The 17,261-nt window shown below is 36.5% G+C and overlaps 1 protein-coding gene across 9 annotated transcripts in view; it reads right to left on the bottom strand.

Moving 5' to 3' along the window:
• PDE1A (phosphodiesterase 1A) overlaps positions 1–17,261 on the bottom strand; it is a 313,670-nt gene that overhangs the window by 83,305 nt on the left and 213,104 nt on the right. For all 9 annotated transcript variants that reach the window (XM_069470028.1, XM_069470036.1, XM_069470043.1 and 6 more), the window contains one exon: positions 12,437–12,550. In XM_069470028.1, the coding sequence (XP_069326129.1) occupies positions 12,437–12,550 (114 nt within the window). The remainder of the gene's footprint in view (positions 1–12,436; positions 12,551–17,261) is intronic.

The following is a 17,261-nucleotide window of genomic DNA, read 5'->3' as shown; positions in this document are numbered from 1 at the left end:
AAAATATTTTATCTGTGTGAGTCTTAGCTCCTTGGTCAGCACAATAGAGATGATAACAATAGTATCCCTAGTGGTGAGGCTGTGAGGGAGAACTGGATAAATGCACAGAAAGCACTTAGAACAGCATCTGCCACAAAGCAAGCCCTTGGTAAATGTCCAGCCATTGACACATCTGCATGCATTAGTCTAAGCAGATGTTCTTTTTCCAACATGCAGGAAAAGGAGGACATCACGGAGATGGAAGTGTTTGAGACATTATGGGAAGAAGTTGGTCAAAGTAGATTTTGGGGAGTCAAAAAATAAAGTAAGAACAGTGAGAGAAATCTCCAAAAATAATCTTTACCCACTATAAAGTTTAGTGAGTAAAGATTAAAAAATAGGCAAATTCACAGAGGTGGAAAGTAGAATAGAGGTTACCAGCATTTGAGCAGAGGGGAAAAGGAGAGTTGTTATTTAAGGGGTACAGAGTTTCTGTTTGGGATGATGAAAAACTCTGGAAATGGATGGTGATGATGGTTATACAACATTGTAAATGTACTTAATTACACTGAATTGTATGCTTAACAATGGTTAAAAAGATAAATTTTATATTATGTATATATTACCACAATAATACAATATTTACCTAGTATTGATCTTCTTCATACCCCACTTTCCAGAGTACAGATGTGTTGCCTCTTCTAATCAGGGAAATGAGACATAGGAGAAGGACATTCCATGCTCCATCTAACTGTGTGTCCTTCCAAGGTTCACTAAGCGTGGTTGGGGAAAAAGGATGGGGCTGCAGCCCAGAGATGAGCCTATGGTTTCCGAGACTTGGGAGAGGTGACCACACCAAGGACCAAAGGACAGGCCTTGCCTCCCCTGAGCCCCACACTTGTTGCTGTGAGGCACTGCTAATCTCCAGATCAGCACCCCTTGCTTATGGCCCCTATTCTATGGTGAAATTTCCTCGAGATTGGGGGAGGTGTTTTAGCACAAGGTTATCTCATATACAACTTGGGGCAATACTTGGGGCATACTCTTTTGATAAGATCTTCAATTTATAACCATCAGATTTCTAATGCTCTCTCTGCATCTCCTTTTTGTTATAGCCTCATAGTGACATCCTCTAGTAATCTTCAAAATGTGGTCTCTGGATCAGCAGAATCAGCATCACTTGGGAGCATGCTAGAAACGAAACTTCCAGGGCTCTAACCCAAACCTGCAGAATCAGAAACTCTGGGGGTGGGCTGCAGCAAGGGCTGTTCTAACAAGCTCTCCACCTGATTCTGATGAACACTGAGTTTTGAGAACATGGTTCTCCTTCTTTCACAGCCTGCCAATTAATGGAAGCTCTCTGCCGAGAAAATAAGATTTATTTCTCTCCTATAATATGGACTTAGTGGCACTGCTTGTTAGCATATGCCTACTATTTCAATGTCAGTGAGGGTTGGTGAGTTATATGGGAAGGGACAGGCAGAATAATCCCTATAATGGTATCGTGATGGATCTTTTATACTTATGTTACAAATGGGAATTACCTGTATGTTATTTGATTGCAAAATAGAAAAGTCAGTTTCTCAACCAAGCAGGGGACAGAGAATGGGTCCTAAGTAGACCTGGGGTATATTCAGAAAATAAGAGTGTAAGGTGAGATAAGGAATATATTTCTTTCTAAACCCATGAGGCCACAATTGTGGGGATGATGACAAGGGGGTGTTAACAGTAGCCAGACAGAATAGCAAAATGATTATCAGCAAATGAAGAGTGTCTTCCACAAATATTTGTTGAATAAATGAATAAAAGTATAAAACATAGAGTCTCCGGCCTTAGAGATTTTTTTAAATATTCGGGTATTTGCAGTAGTTAGGTATTAGGCCAGATGAAGAATAAGTTATTTGTTTTGATGTATATGTTATAAATGTTAACATTTTCAGTCATGTCCTGCTTCATGTGTAAAATGATAATTTTCAAATGCTAAATATTTTTAAAAAACAATTAAAAATATTTCCTGTTATCCTGTGACCCTTTGCTATATAGTCAACCATGAATTCATTCAGTACTTCAAGTTGTGCATGACACACACTAACCTGAGGGAGGAAAAGAATCTTTGATTTGATTTGAGTTTCAAAATCTAGATCCCATGGAAGAAGGCAAGGCCCAGGAAAAGATGATGGAAGAATACGTGATGAGTCAGAGCAAAGTTCCCATTCCTGTGATTATCCGAAGATGCCCTAGGTTAATGAAGAGGAGTCAGAAAGAAGGCAGATGAAATCTGGAGATGGGACACTGAGTCCTCCCTGAACTTCAACTAAGACAAACCGTGGGGAGTGTAGCAACATGCCCCAAATAAGTTTCCAGGATCCTGAAGCATGAGTGAGTTGAATGCCCCACCCCACCCCCACACCCCCTCCTGGGGGGAACTTGGAGGCCAGCAGGGTCCCAGTACAGAACTGACTGATGTGTGTTAGACAGACAGGTTCTGAGACAAGCTCACAGATAATGGTGACTCCGACTAGATCGATGGAGATGGAAATAAGAGAAAAGAGATGGAGGGTAGACAGAGGCCAAATATGTTTTGGAAGTAGGCTTGCTGAGGAAGTATAGTATTCCTATAGAATAAGGAAACGCCCTTATACTTAGAAAACACTTAAGTCTCTGATTCCCTGTACTTGGTACTTGCTCAAGAAATATCTATGTTGTTTCACTGTATTATGGGATCAACATGTTTTGGGGGCTACCTTGGAAACTTAATCAACCTATTATCTGGTTTTATGGGGAAATCAATGATGAATTTTAAGTACATAACTTAGAAATCAAACTTTCGTGTTATGATTTATTGTTAGGATAAAGTGACTCCTTGGAAGGATCACAGATGATGAAGATGGATTCTGACCTACCTGGCTTAAGGATGCTCTCGAGAACGAATGACATCAAACCTAAACTAAAGTGTCTCAAATAATAGGAAAATTTATTATTTTCCTTAAGAAAAAACTTAAAGGTAGGCTGACTCCAGTAAAGGATTTTTAAAGTCAACAACAATCTCAAGGACTCAGGTTTCTCTCATCTTTCTATATCATCAACTTTGGTATTAAGTTTATGTAGCTTTATGCTTGAAGCAACATGGTTGTATCTATTTCAAGCATCATACTCAGATACAGCATCTCCTAGATGCATAGGACTCCTTTTCTATGGAGAGGAAAACTTCTACCAACAGTCTACCCTGTGGCCAGAATTACATCACATGACCAATGAGTCTAACTGGCTAGGAAACTGGGGAATAATGACTGGATTCAATCAATTAGGATGTACCCATCCTGAGCCTGGGGCTGAGGTTGATCTCCCCTAAATCACTTGGCTTTGAAGGAGAGAGTGAATATTGGGGGAAAAATGGGTTCTGTTGGCAAGGAAAAGGAGAAGAATGGATGTTGGGTATGCTCCATTTAAGTTTGAACTTGTCTCTGATGCTTAATAATTATATGCTCTTAAGCAAGTAAATTACTTTCTTTACTCCTCAAGTTTCTTTATAGTAGAAATAATATAAGTACCTAATTTATAGGATTTTTTGAGGATTATACACAATTATATATGCAAATTACATAATATATTACCTTGGATATAACTGTCAAACAATTTTCATTGTTATTAATATTATTAGAAAAAAATAAGTTTTTGACATATATAAGGAAATATTCATTTATGTTTTATTGACTCAAAATATCACAAATAGTGAGATTTTATTTAATATGTAGAGCTTTTTTGTCACTCATTTTCTTAAAATATCTGGTCAGATTTTTTTCTTCTCCCTTTTCATTAGTGAGGCTGTTTTTGAAAGTTTGTAGAAAGCAACACACCATAGATGGACAGAAAATAGGAAAACCAACCAAAAGAATATTGCAACTTTTTCTAAGTAGTTTTCCCACACCACTCACAGGGTGAGAACAGCCATCCCTCCCTACAACTCACACCATAAAAATGGAATTCATAAATCATAATCTGATTTTTAATGATTCACTGAGCTCCAGCAATGTATTAGCACGTTTCCCTCAAACTGATTTCCTTAGGGACTTTTCCAATTGGAAACAATCTAAAATATACAACAGCCCATATTTATAAATGCTCTCTCATTAAGCAGCTCCCTCCTGGTGGCCAGGGTAGTTTAGTCATGAGCAGGTCTTTACAAGGGGATGTTGGGACTATGGTCCCAGAATTCCAGAATAAAGAGGGACTGAAGACTTCATCTTCCATGTGAGAAAAGCAATGATTAGAGGGGGAAAAAAAATCTCTTGCCCAGATGCTAATCATTAGTAGGATCAAAGCCTAGAAAGGTGTTGCTGAACTGCCAGTCAAGGGCTTTCCTCCCCAACCCACACAAACACTCATCCGGGTCTCTCTGCTTTTGGTAGTAACACAAACATTTTAGTTTTTGCTGTAGAGAGAACACAATTGTTGTTGTTTTCTGGGAAAACTCTCTCTTCCAGTCTGAATTCTTAAGCATATAATTTAAGTAGAATCGACCTTGTACCTGTTTCATGGGATGCTTCACCACTGAACTTGTATACACAATTCCCCCAGACACAAAGATTGGTAAAGGGATGAGTATATTACCAAACTAGAGCCAATGAAACACAAGAACATGTTTATTGGATCCTCTGGAAAAGAATACCTTTCTCATTCCTGCTGGATTTGATGGTGTGAGAATGTAAAACTCGGAAATACTACCACCATCTTGTTACCACTTAAGCATCAGAAGAGGCCATTCCAGAGTAAGCAGAACAGAGGGGATGACCAGGTGACATAATCTGTGACCTGAATCAGCTTATGCTTGCAGTCAACAGTAGCCATCAATGTTTTGGCAGTGACAGCCACTAAATTAACCATTTGTTTAAGCTGGCTTGGTTGGGTTTCCTATCACTTTCAATTGAGATACTCATAAAACCTGTTCATTAGTCCAACCCTTTTCTCTTTCCCTCATGTGACTCCAAATGTCAAAGGGGCACACATGGGTCAGTGCCATCATGATGGGGAGGTTGTGGTGATTAACCACCAAGAGTTTACTCTCCACATCACATTGATCCCCAAATTTTGCACCCTGTTGTTCATACTTTGGCCATAATTATTTTAGCACCCTTGCCCATGATGAGCAGCTGAGTCTAAAATGAAATGCTAACCAATCTTTCTGATTTTGCAATGCTGCTCATGTTTTATTTGAAGATCCTTGGCTATGCACTAGTTAGTTCCATCTTCATCTGTATTTTTAACCAATGCTTGGATAGTTCTCTCTTTTCATAGATAACTTCCCAGGGATAACTTCTTGACTTAATCTTTCTATGAAATATTTTTTCTTTTTATTCCAAATTTCTTTTTAAACTATTTATCTCCAGGCTAAAGATACCAGTCTTCTATCATAAAAACAATGTGAACAACAACAACAAAAGCCTTCCTCAAGTATATGTTTCCATTAATAGATCATTCTATCTCCACTTTTTTCTATATTAGCAAATATTTGAAAAATAGTCTATACTAATTTCCTCATGAAGCCATTTCATAGTAATCCTATACTATCATAATCTGGCTGGTATATTTTTTTCTTTACTGAAACTCCACTTCAGAGACATCAGGAATCTTTTAACTCATCCAGTGGTTCTCCCTGTAGCATTTGATTTACCCTTTTTAGTAACCCTACTCTCTAATAATTAGGCACTTCATGTTTTTCAGACATGCCTCCTGCTGCTGTATCTGTTCTTTCTATGTCTCTTATTTGGTAGTTCCATGCCTATGCCTAAATACTTATGTTCTCCTTAACTACCCTACCGCTCTACATCTCTATTTGGCAGTTTCACTTCTCCCTTGACTTCAATTACTAGAGTAACATTTAACCCATTTTGATATGGAATTCCAAGCATTTTTTTAAACCTTAGTGGTTGGAAGTGGAAAAACCCTGACATTCGAAAAGTCAAAAAATTGTTTTATTCTACAGGGGCTTTATTTTGCCTTTAGTGCAGACTGCTCTTTTGTTTTATGAAAAATCTTTTGAATAGGTCTTTTAGTTACACTAAAATAAAGTAAAGCCTCTCCTCTGGCATATAGAAGATTGAGACAATATGATTCTAAGAGGCCTAACATCTCTGAACAGAAATGTACAAGGTTGTCTTCACTTTGAGCACAGCTGCTTTACTGCAGATTAGGTATCCTTTAGAAAACTGTCATTTTTTTTTTCTAAATATGGATGTAGTCTTTCAGCACAGGTGTTGATCCTGAGAGATGAATGTACAATTTGACATTAATTTTGATCACCCCCTTCCTTTATCGAGGTGTTAGAACTTGAGATCCTGAAGTCAGGATAGCAAGTCATATTGAAAGGACTTCTACAGGGTATGGTCAGCTGGTCTTTGTGAGATGGGCATCAGATCTTAGAGGATGCAGAGATATGCTTGGTAGGGGACCTCTACGAAAGAACTTGAGTTTGTGGATTCTGAAAGCATCTATCAATAAGGCCTTACTGCAATTATAGCTGATTTTCCCTTCAGTTTGGAGAACTTAGAGGAAGGGATTGAGCTCATTCATGGGAGCATACCTGTAGATAGATGGACTTGAGGGAAAAATAGGTGACCTACATGGGAACAATTCATCAGTTTGGAGCCAGAAAGCTGGCTTCAGAGGAAAGTGACAACCAGGAAAGATGGTGAAAAACGTAAACATTTGCTGGGCATTGTCAAAAACTTTAGGAAGGGGAATATATTCAAATAGCGAAAGAGCCCCAACTATTGAAGATTGGCATCAAAGGTATCCAAAAGAACTGAGACCCCTGAGTTGTAATTCCCAAACTCACATCCCTAATTGGCACTGTATTTCTGAACTTCAGTGCCCATGTATCTAGCATATTCCAGACTTTTTTTTACCTTAAGTCCTCTTGTTAGAAGCCTTGTCTTTAAAGATGGACTGGGAGAGCTTTGCTAGAGAACAAACTCAGTAATACTAAGAATATCTGCACATCTAGTCAGATGTGGTTTGGAATCCTGACTCTGTATAAGTTCTTACCATGTGTTACTCCCTCTGGTTATGACTTAACTCCTGCTACTTAGAGTTTCCTCTGGTAATTCATCAGTGTGCTTGGGTCTCTCTCTCTAAGTCTCAACTTCCCTGTATCTTGTTTGCAGCACTTATCCTTGTGCTAAAGTTTGTCTTCACAATTCTTGACCCATTTCTAGGCACCAGCTATCAGCACAGTTGTACTCTTGATTTGGATTACCAGTGTGACTGGGGTTCATTTCAGGTACTCAATATATATTTGTCAAATGAGTGAAAGTTCTTTGGTAAATCCCTCTACTCAATGATTTCAGGGGTCTTAGACTCCAAGATGCCCTGAAGATCATTCAATTTCACCAGACTAACTTCTTGAAGTAATGACTGACATCACTGAATTCTCATTCAAGATAATCTACCCCCAAATTAAGGACCTTTATATTTGGTAAGACATGGAAGCCAATTGTTTTTACAGAGATGTGTATGTCTGCATTAAAGTTTTTTCCATCATTGTATGCTTTGCTTTCATTTCCTGGTAACTAACCTACCTGTTTTCATTTTCTTAGGATCAAAAACTGCTCTCAGGAAATTATTTTATATCTTCACTAGGATGTCTAAATTATATATTTTCATGTGTTAGGTATCCTAGAGGTATTTGCATTTTATTAGTAGTTAATAAATTGAAATTTATTTAAAAATTAAAAAAAAATTGATTAGTACTTAAATTTTACTCTGTCAGGCATTATGCTACATTTACTCCCCATGTCAACCCTACGAGGTGAGGATTGTCCCTATTCTTATTTTGTAGATGATAAAGATAGGAACTGTAGATGTCAAGGAACGTAGTTAAAGAAAGAGAGTACTGAGTGGAGGCTTTGAACAACCCACTCTTTCTGAATCCAGAATCTATGCTCTAACCATGATAATTATAAAACAGATTGCTTCACATTAAACAAATGAAGTTATAAATTGTGTTTTTAGGAGCTATTAGTAAGCACAATATCCATCTCTGAAAGTGTACCTCTCCATCAGCTGCCTATCCTGTTCATAAGGCCAAGGACGCTACTTTGCTTGGCAATATTCCAATCCAAATAAGGACAATCAAACGAATTTTTGTTTTGTTTTGTTTTTTAGGCCACATGTTTCTGGATTACAACTGTGCAACTTTGAAAAACAGTAGCCTCTGGGGACATATCTGAACACAAGAATCACAAAATATTGGCATTTGCATTAGAAAATGTCTTTTAGAAAAACCAACAGTCATGTTCATCAGGGAATTGTGCTATAATCTCCACAAAGAAAGTCAGAATTCAATTTCTATCAGAAACTCTGTTTTCATTTTTCTCACCAAAATCATCTTTTGAAAAATATTTTTGTTTTGATTTGTTTTCTTAACTGAAATTCTGCAGTTGTTAAGGCTTAGTGGGAAGAGGGGTGTGGTTGGGGTGTGTGTGTGTGTGTGTGTGTGTGTGTTTTAAACCAATAAATATTATAGTTTCTGTTTTATCCTGCTTTACCACGTGTTGACCTTCTTTCAGTCTGGCCCAACTTTTAAACAACACCTCTCTGAAAAACTCACTGAATCATTTTTTTCTAGAAAGAGAATTTTCCATCTAAAATACATCTCAGAAGTCAGCCGATTTTTAATTTAAAGTTTAAAAGCAATAAATGCTTCTTGCTGCACCTAAGGCAAATGACACTTTAATAATTATATGCACATCTCAGCAGACATATCCTCAGTTTACTGCTGTGTGTCTCACTAAATATATAAGAAATCAAACCACATTAGTATTATTGCTGATATTTTGGTCATAATATCACAGCAGTAAAGATTCACCCCTTAGAAGATTCATAAGAGGTAATCTTAACCAGTGGTATAATGGTAAATGTTTAACAATAGGCTCTCCAGGAAAAAAAAAAATCCTGATTTGTAGTGTTTGTTATTTTCCATGGTGTAAATACTTTCACTGTGGCCCATTTTAAGCTACCAATGTGACACCACTGAAGGCAGAATTGGGAAGAGATGCAACACAATCTGTGTATCACTGATGACAGTGACAGCAGGTGAGCTTTCATCAATCTTCCAGTAAGTCTCTGAAGTCACCTTTTAGTTAAATGTCACAAGTGGGTTGAGGATGAGGATGGGGCTTAGTAGCCCAAGCCCTGGAATCAGATTGCCAAAGCCCTAATCCCACTCTTCAGTGTATTCCCTGTGTTCCCCTGGGTAAGCTATATAACTCTTCTGTGATTCACTTTCCTTATATACAAAATGGTGATAATAGAGTTTCTATCTCGGACGGTTGTTGTGATGTTTAAATGGAATAGTACATATAAAATGCTTAGAAGAGTTCTTAGCATATAGTAGGCCCTTAATGCATAATTACAGCTATCAAAAATGTTTTATGCATTGGCATTTAAATCTTTCAGAGGTCCTTAAAGGCCATCCTGTTTTATAGCAATACTCTGAGAAGAGCCAGCTACACAGAGAGGAGTACTAAGTAAGAAGTCAAAGGCTAGTTTTGAGTCCTAGTTTTGCCAATGCTTCGCTCTATGACCTTTGGCAAACCATTTTACTTCTAAGAGCTTTAATTCTCTCATTAGTAAAATGTAGAAAGTAATAATCATCCTGCCAACTGCAAAGGATTGTGGTGAGACTAATGTGAGATAATGAAACTAAGAGCCCTTTGAAGATGATACAAATTCTAGGTGCTATGATTAATCTAATTTAAAAATCACAAAGCTATGGAAGTATTAAATAAAAGAGTGAAAAGTTTTGTGTCATGTGAGTAAAAATTAGGAATGATGTGGTATGAAGAGCTGAGATGTTTTGTTTTAAGAAGCAAAAAAGAAAAAAATTAAATTAAATTTCTACCATGGAGCAGCTAAGCATTGTGCTTAACTTTTTTTCCTCACAAAAGAGTAATTTCAAATGAAAAAGAACTACACTATAAATGTAACGTATGCTTAAATGAGTTAGCAAAATAACTACAGAGTCATAATTTTCAGGGAAAGGAAATATAACCGAAAAATGAATAAATATAACATATAATAATCTATCAAATGAAAGACAAGACACTAAGGCTAACCACATAGTTAGCATTATTCCATTACACCATGAATGATCTAAATCTATAAATAAGTTCTTTGGTAAAAGTTCTTAAATATTATAGATAAATATAAAATAAAAGAGTCAAGGACAGATCAAAGAAATCTCAAACCTGTTAAGTTCAGTCAACTTGTGAACAATAAGAACATACATGAAAATGAAGGAGCAAGGAAATTATAGGAACAACAAATTTTTAAAAATTTATACTTTGGATCTTCATTCACTTAAAAGAATCATATACATTTATATACATTCCATGAACGTTAACCAGGAAAACAATTCTGGGCAGAATTTATAATCTAAAAATGTGCTTTTTTTTTTTTTTCCTGAATTTGTATCTCCAAACCATGGCTTAGTAGAAGAGTTCTGTTCTGGGGATGAAGAAAGAATCACCTGGGCAGCACAGCTCTCACATGGTCTTTTCTGTCAGTTATTAATGAAATTTCTTGTTGTCAAACACCAAAAAGTTCAGAACATGATTTAGGAAGGTCTCCAAGTTTCCTTGTTCAGAAAAAAAAAAAAAGCAGAATGGAAGACCATGTCTATAGTGTACTACCTTCCATGAAAGGAGGAAGGAAAGCATATGAAATAAAAATTTGTAATAAATCAGTGGAAAGATGTATAAGAAATTTATGGGGGAATGGAGTAGATTGGGACCAGGGTGGAGGCAAGACTTTCATCAACACTTTTTACAATATTTTCATTTTTGAATCATGTGAATTTATTACATATCAGGCACCATTATGTGAATGTGTGTGAAGTCCAGTGCACACAGATAAACCAAAACTTTGATCACTCATCCAGCTAGCTTAACATTTATCACCTTCCCCAAGCTCCAGCCTGGCCCAGGCATGGACACCTGCAGAGGGGAGGGGGCTGGTGGGTGTCTCCCCTCTCCATGTTCCCCTGCTCTGACTGTTCAGCAATGTGAAGGCAGAGGCAGAAAATTATAGCCCCAAAGGGTCTTGCTAGACTGGTGGTTTTGCTGTTATCTACGAGACAAATGCCCAAGTGCTGGCTATTTTTTCTCGTGGGGACTGGTTATGGGTCCTTCAGAGAAACTTGCCACACCAAGAGGGTACCTTGAGCATTATATGGTCTCTGATATTTTGGCTGAATTTTTACAATTCCTATCCTGGCTCTGATACCCTCAATCATGCCATGCAGCCTCTTTTTCACCACCTGACTAAAGTACTCTCTGGTACTTCAAGAGACCTCTACTCCACTTGCCTTATAGCTTTGAAAAAACCTAGCACCTTTTCTGTATCAAACTCTGGAAATGCGTGTTTCTCTTTCATGGGTTCCCTCTTACCTCTAAATTCATGGGTAGCCCTAATCAGTCTGTCACTTTTGTGCGTGTGTATTTTTTATTTTTTATTTTTTTGCGATGGAATCAGGAACGAGTTTGACTCTTCCAACACCAAGAAACATCAGTTAAATTTCCTGGATTTTACAAATATCCTGGTGGAAGTAAATGGCTTGGTTGAGAATCGCAGCACTAGGCTAACAACCCTCTTCAAATAAATACTCGTTTCCTAATCTCCTTACCACTCTGCTAATTAAGAGGCCAGGTCTGGGCAATGATCAAAAACACATTTGGGGGCTGGGTGCAGTGGCTCACGCTTGTAATCCTAGCACTTTGGGAGACCCAGGCAGGAGGATTGCTTGACGCCAGGAGCTTGAGACCAGCCTGGGCAATAGTGAGAGACCCCATGTCTATAAAAAATAAAAAAATTAAGCTGGGCATGGTGTTGCACGCCTGTAGTCCCAGCTACTCAGGAGGCTGAGGCATGAGGATCACTTGAGCCCAGAAGTTTGAGATTGCTGTGAGCTATGATGATGCCACTGCACTCTAGCCCAGGCAACAGAGCAAGATTTTGCCTCAGAACACAACATAACAAAACAAAAAACACACAAAAAAACTGTGGGGCTCTGCAGAGAGAATGATAGATACATCTCATGGGAATGTGTGGAACACCCTTATGTCAGTGAAAACTAGGATGTCTCTGACATTTAGAAGTCTGGGCCTATGGACAGTGAGGGTGGGGAGAGAGATTTTAATTTTTTTTTAATTTTATAACTTTAGTGTTTGACTGTTTTATGACATTAACGCATTTAGATCAAAATGTGTATTTTTTTAAGAGAATCATAATCCAGTTAATTAGCTCAATGAAGAAGAACCTTTTAAATTTTAATAAGATTTTGATTTTGGTTTTGTACAAAGATATGCTAAATTCCTGTTTGAGATAAAGGAGAGTCAAGAAAAAGAAACAGAGGGGAGGGAGGCAAAGAAGATAAAAGGGAGAGGAGGTTAAAGCTTACCTTGTTTCATCGATATAAACTGCTTCCAGCACAGACGCTGCATATTCAATGTTCTTCTTTAAGTCAACGACGTTAACGTCACCTCTTTCCAGCTGCTTCACTAAGCATCTTAGTCTATTTCAAAAAAGTAGCCAAAGAGAGAAAGAGAAATAGATATTTATTGTAACTATACCGAAAATAGTACAATATTAAATACACAAATTGAGTAAACCTTTTAATATAGCTATCTCTAGGTCATCAAATAGAAATTTTTTCTATAATTAAAGCCAGCCTTTATCACTTAAGCAATGACTAGAAATTATATTTGCCTCTCAGTAATACTAGGGGGGTAGGTATACCTAGCTTAAGTGCCATATTTCAAGAACAGTCTTCCTGAAAATTCAAGACAATATAGACATTTTTCATGAAAGTATATTCATATCGCTAGGATTTATCCTATGGCTATTCTGCTTCTTCCGAGTTAGCACCAAGGGAATTTTTAAAGGGTGCTCTTCTGACTGCTACAGTAGCTATTGTTCACTGTATACAGCAATAAAAACAAAGATGGAAAACAAAAATTTCCTTCAAAATTAATCAAAATGAGGAAAAAAATATATGTATGTATCCTTAGTGTTTTTACTGGAATGGTTTTTCACCTGAGGCAAATCTGAAAATATTTTCTCTTGTTTGCGCACCTAAGATCGTGTGTCCCAACTCTCTGAGGAATTTAGAAGCACAGGACTCAGCTAGATCCCTGACTCACAGAAACTGTGAATTAAGTAATGTTATCTTGTTAAGCCACTAAGTTTTAGGATAATAGTTATACAGCAATAGAAATCTAATATAGTGAAGTGATACAAATTACCACAATCAATTTATAACACTTTTGGAAACTTCTATGCATTACATTGTAAGCCAAGTATTTCTGAAGTATGTATACTATGCTATGTAGAAAAGGAACAAATATTCCTTACTCTCTACATACTATAGATAAGCAACATGAAGACAATTTACCTCTTTCTCTAAGTCATAAGACAGAATTAAATTCCATTTGTGTTCAAAGGTACTTCAAAAGAGACAATAGAGTGCATTTACTTGTAGTCATATCTTAGAGATAATGTAGCAATTTACTTTGGATGATTTCCAATGCTAAGGCTTAGGCATAAAGGCAGGTTAAGATTTCATCAAAGGTATTTGACATATTTTTACCCATAGCATACACTTTATTTCTTATGCAAGAAAGCCGCACCTAGATTAAAAATCCTTATTCAGGAAGCTGTAAACAAATACCTTTTTATATCATTTACTTTTGTATAATAAAATATTTGTAGAAAACAATATTGAATAAATTCTGTATGCCAACAAATATTATTAGTACAGAGTTAGCAAAGCAAAGCACTACAAAAATAACAACTAAAACAAGTTAGAGAATTTAAGTCTAGCTTTGAGGCTTGTTTGAAACACTGAATGTGATGATAATGGATCAATGCACAGAGGGTTTTGAGATTTTTGTAACGTTTATGACCCAAGAACATTATGCTTAGTCAAATTTCCTTTTATTTATGAAAGTCAATGAAAGAGTTTTTCTTTTCCAAAGTTCTGCAATTGCTTAGAAATATACCCTTTACGTGTTCTTCTTTTGAGAATTGAGTACAACTTGGTTGCACGTAGTTGTATGATGTGGTTTAAAAACAATAGGTACTTTAGATGGTTGCCTTCCCTTCTTTTTGAATAACTGCACTCTATTTTTATTTGTTAGCAATTTCCCCACTAAAAAACTACATTTTCCAGACTATCTTAAAGCTAGGTATGGTCACATGACTAAATTCTGGCCAATGAGATGTGAACAGAGGTTGTTGGGTAAGACTTCAGAACAATTATTTTGAAAAGGGCCAACTCAGCTGCAAGGAGTTCTCTTGTATCCCTTGCCCCTTGCTTACTGCCTATAATGTAGTGGGACTTTCTGAAGGTTCAACAGTCATCTAGGATCATGAAATGACCTGGCGGAAGGAAGCCCCACACTAAGAACGGCAAAGAAGAAAGATGGAAATGGCCTGGAAATCACGCTATGAATCCACCTGAATGAGATTGCCTACCTCTGGACTTGTTTCAGAGGAGAGAACAACAAATGTATTTAAGCCACTATTATTTTGTGTTTTCTTTTATATGCAGCTGAACTCAATCCTAACTGATAAATGAATAAGAAATGAATCAAAAGAAAGAGCTCAAGAATGGAGAATCTTTATATAAAAAGAGGAAGACTACACTGGGAGACTATCCACAGGTACACTTTCTGACTTAGAATGGCCTGCACTTGTTCCCAGGGGAATAATCCTATCAGCAGTCACACAGATGACACTTGGGACATCAAGAGGCTCTCACATTTGCACAATGAATATGCTCTTTCATAGAGACAGCTCAATGTGGGTTAAAACATTATGAATTATTATGTCTTAATGAGGGCATAAACCTATAATCTGACACAAAAAATTCCTCTGGGTGAACACTTCAGAAAGGTTTTACCACTCAATTAGAAAATTTAATTAGATATGGCTATAACTCTGTAAAACCATATCCCTTCACACACACCTAAACCCTCTATGTAAATCCAGAAAGACTGGATAGAAATATATACTTTGGGGTTACTGGGACTCTTTTTTATCCTTTACTTGTGTGCACTAAATTTTCATTAGTGAGTGCACATTTCTATTTACATAAAAGAAAAAACTTTTGTATTGTAAAAAGCTTACTTATAGTTAGAACAACAGGTTAATGGAATAATTTATATCATTACTATCTCAATTGTCAATTCGCTTTTGTAATCAAATTATACATATAAAAATCCCCAACAGTCTTATTTAGGCTATTATTTTACTTTCTTCATACATAATACAAGGCCAAACATCTTCATGAATTATTTTCAAATGACCATACATTTCTACACTGGTGGGTTCCAAAGTGTTAAGGCTTTACTGCAGATATTTGTACAAAGTAAAGATAAATATATATTATTTACCTAATTCCTAAGCCATCATATGGAAAAATTCTCAGAGATGAAGATGAAATCACAAAATCATGTGCATAAAATAAAAAAGTTCTCTTAATTTAGCAAATCTCTTTTAGTGATTTGGTTCCTTTCCTCAGAGTAGGCAAGCCAAGTAGAAAATAGTGCTCTTAATACCTGGCCTAAGAGCATTACTCTAGGTTCCTAAAGCTTAGGTATGTACTTGATGTTCTAACCTGAGCAGTTTCTGACCCAGCAATCTGTGGATGGAGGCTCCACTGGCTACTGTGCTTAGTAGCAAAACAAGTTAACAGCTGCTCTATCAAAAAGCATAGGCCAGTTATTTATAAGCAGACAATATTGCCAAAAAGGTGTTAAAAACCCAATTCAGTTAAATAAATAATTATTTTGGATCTATTACTGCACCTGAGGCTGTGAAAAAGAATATATATCTCTATATATGAATATATATAAGAATATATATGAAAACATATATAAGAATATATATAAATACACATATAAGAATATATATAAATACACATGTAAGGAAACACACTCAAAAACACTCATATATATAAATATACACATTTATAATGCATGGGCACCTGTGTGTGCACCTGTTTTCAGGGTATTGGCGATCTCTGAGGGTGGCATGACACATGCAAACAATGTAATCAAATGTTGAAATGCATGTATTTCCCATCACTTCTTTTATATACACCCTAATTTCCAAGCAAACCTGTTTAGTCATTGTTCCTCAAAAACTCACATCATCCTAGATTCAAGCTCTTGTCTCTTACTGAAATCCCTTTCTCCCACACCCCTACCATCTTTAACTGTCTAAATCATGTTTAGTTATCTGGGATGCTACCTATCTCATAAGTCCTTTGAAGATTCCTGTTCATTGTGATCTATCCTTACATAGAAACTAAACTACACTTCATTTCTTCATCATTAACAGCATTCAAATTTCTCTGACTTTCATTATAATTTAATTTTTTTGTATGTGATATTTCCCCTAATTGTTCTCTCATCAAATAAAAAAATTACCATGTAAAGAAGTGGGAAAACAGACCCATAAAAAGGATAAAAATAAATAAATTGAAATTGACCCAAATATGACAAATAGAATTAGTAGACAAGAATGTTAAAACAGTTATGAAAAAATAATATAAATAACATTATGCCAATAAATTCAACAACTGAAATAAAATGAATAATTTTCTTAAAAGGCACAAACTACCAAATCTCAAGAACAAATAGATAAAATAGAATTTGTAGATAAAAACCTTCACATATAGAAAACTCCAGGCCCAGATGATGATAAATTCCAACAAACATGTAAGGAAGTTATAGTATTTATTCTGTACATATTTTCCATAAAATTGATCAGTTGCTTCTAGGAGGCCAAATTACTTTAATAACAAAACTAGATGAAAATATTATGAGGAAGGAGAGGAGGAAGATTCCATTTATATAAAATTTTAGAAAAGGCAAACTATCCTTACTGTGACAGAAATCAGACCAGTGGTTGTTTGGGAATGGAGGAGGTGGTAGTCATGAAGGGGAGGAAGGAAGGGGTCAGCGAAACTTTTTGTTGTTATTGTTGAGACAGAGTCTAGCTCTGTCTCCTGGGCCAAGGTGCACTGGTGTCACCATAGCTCCCTGCAACCTCAAAGTCCTGGCCTCAAGCAATGCTCCTGCCTCGGTCTCCCAAAGTTTCTAGGATTATAAGCATGAGCCACCACGCCCAGCCTCAAGGAAACTTTTTAGAGTAATGGATAATGTTAATTTTCTTGTTGTGGTATTGGTTTCACAAGTGTACACCTATGTGTGCACTTA

The sequence above is a fragment of the Eulemur rufifrons genome, chromosome 1 (assembly GCF_041146395.1).
Source record: "Eulemur rufifrons isolate Redbay chromosome 1, OSU_ERuf_1, whole genome shotgun sequence".
NCBI lineage: Eukaryota > Metazoa > Chordata > Mammalia > Primates > Lemuridae > Eulemur > Eulemur rufifrons.
Note: the sequence above shows the minus strand (reverse complement) of the source record. Positions and strands in the feature narration are given on the sequence as shown.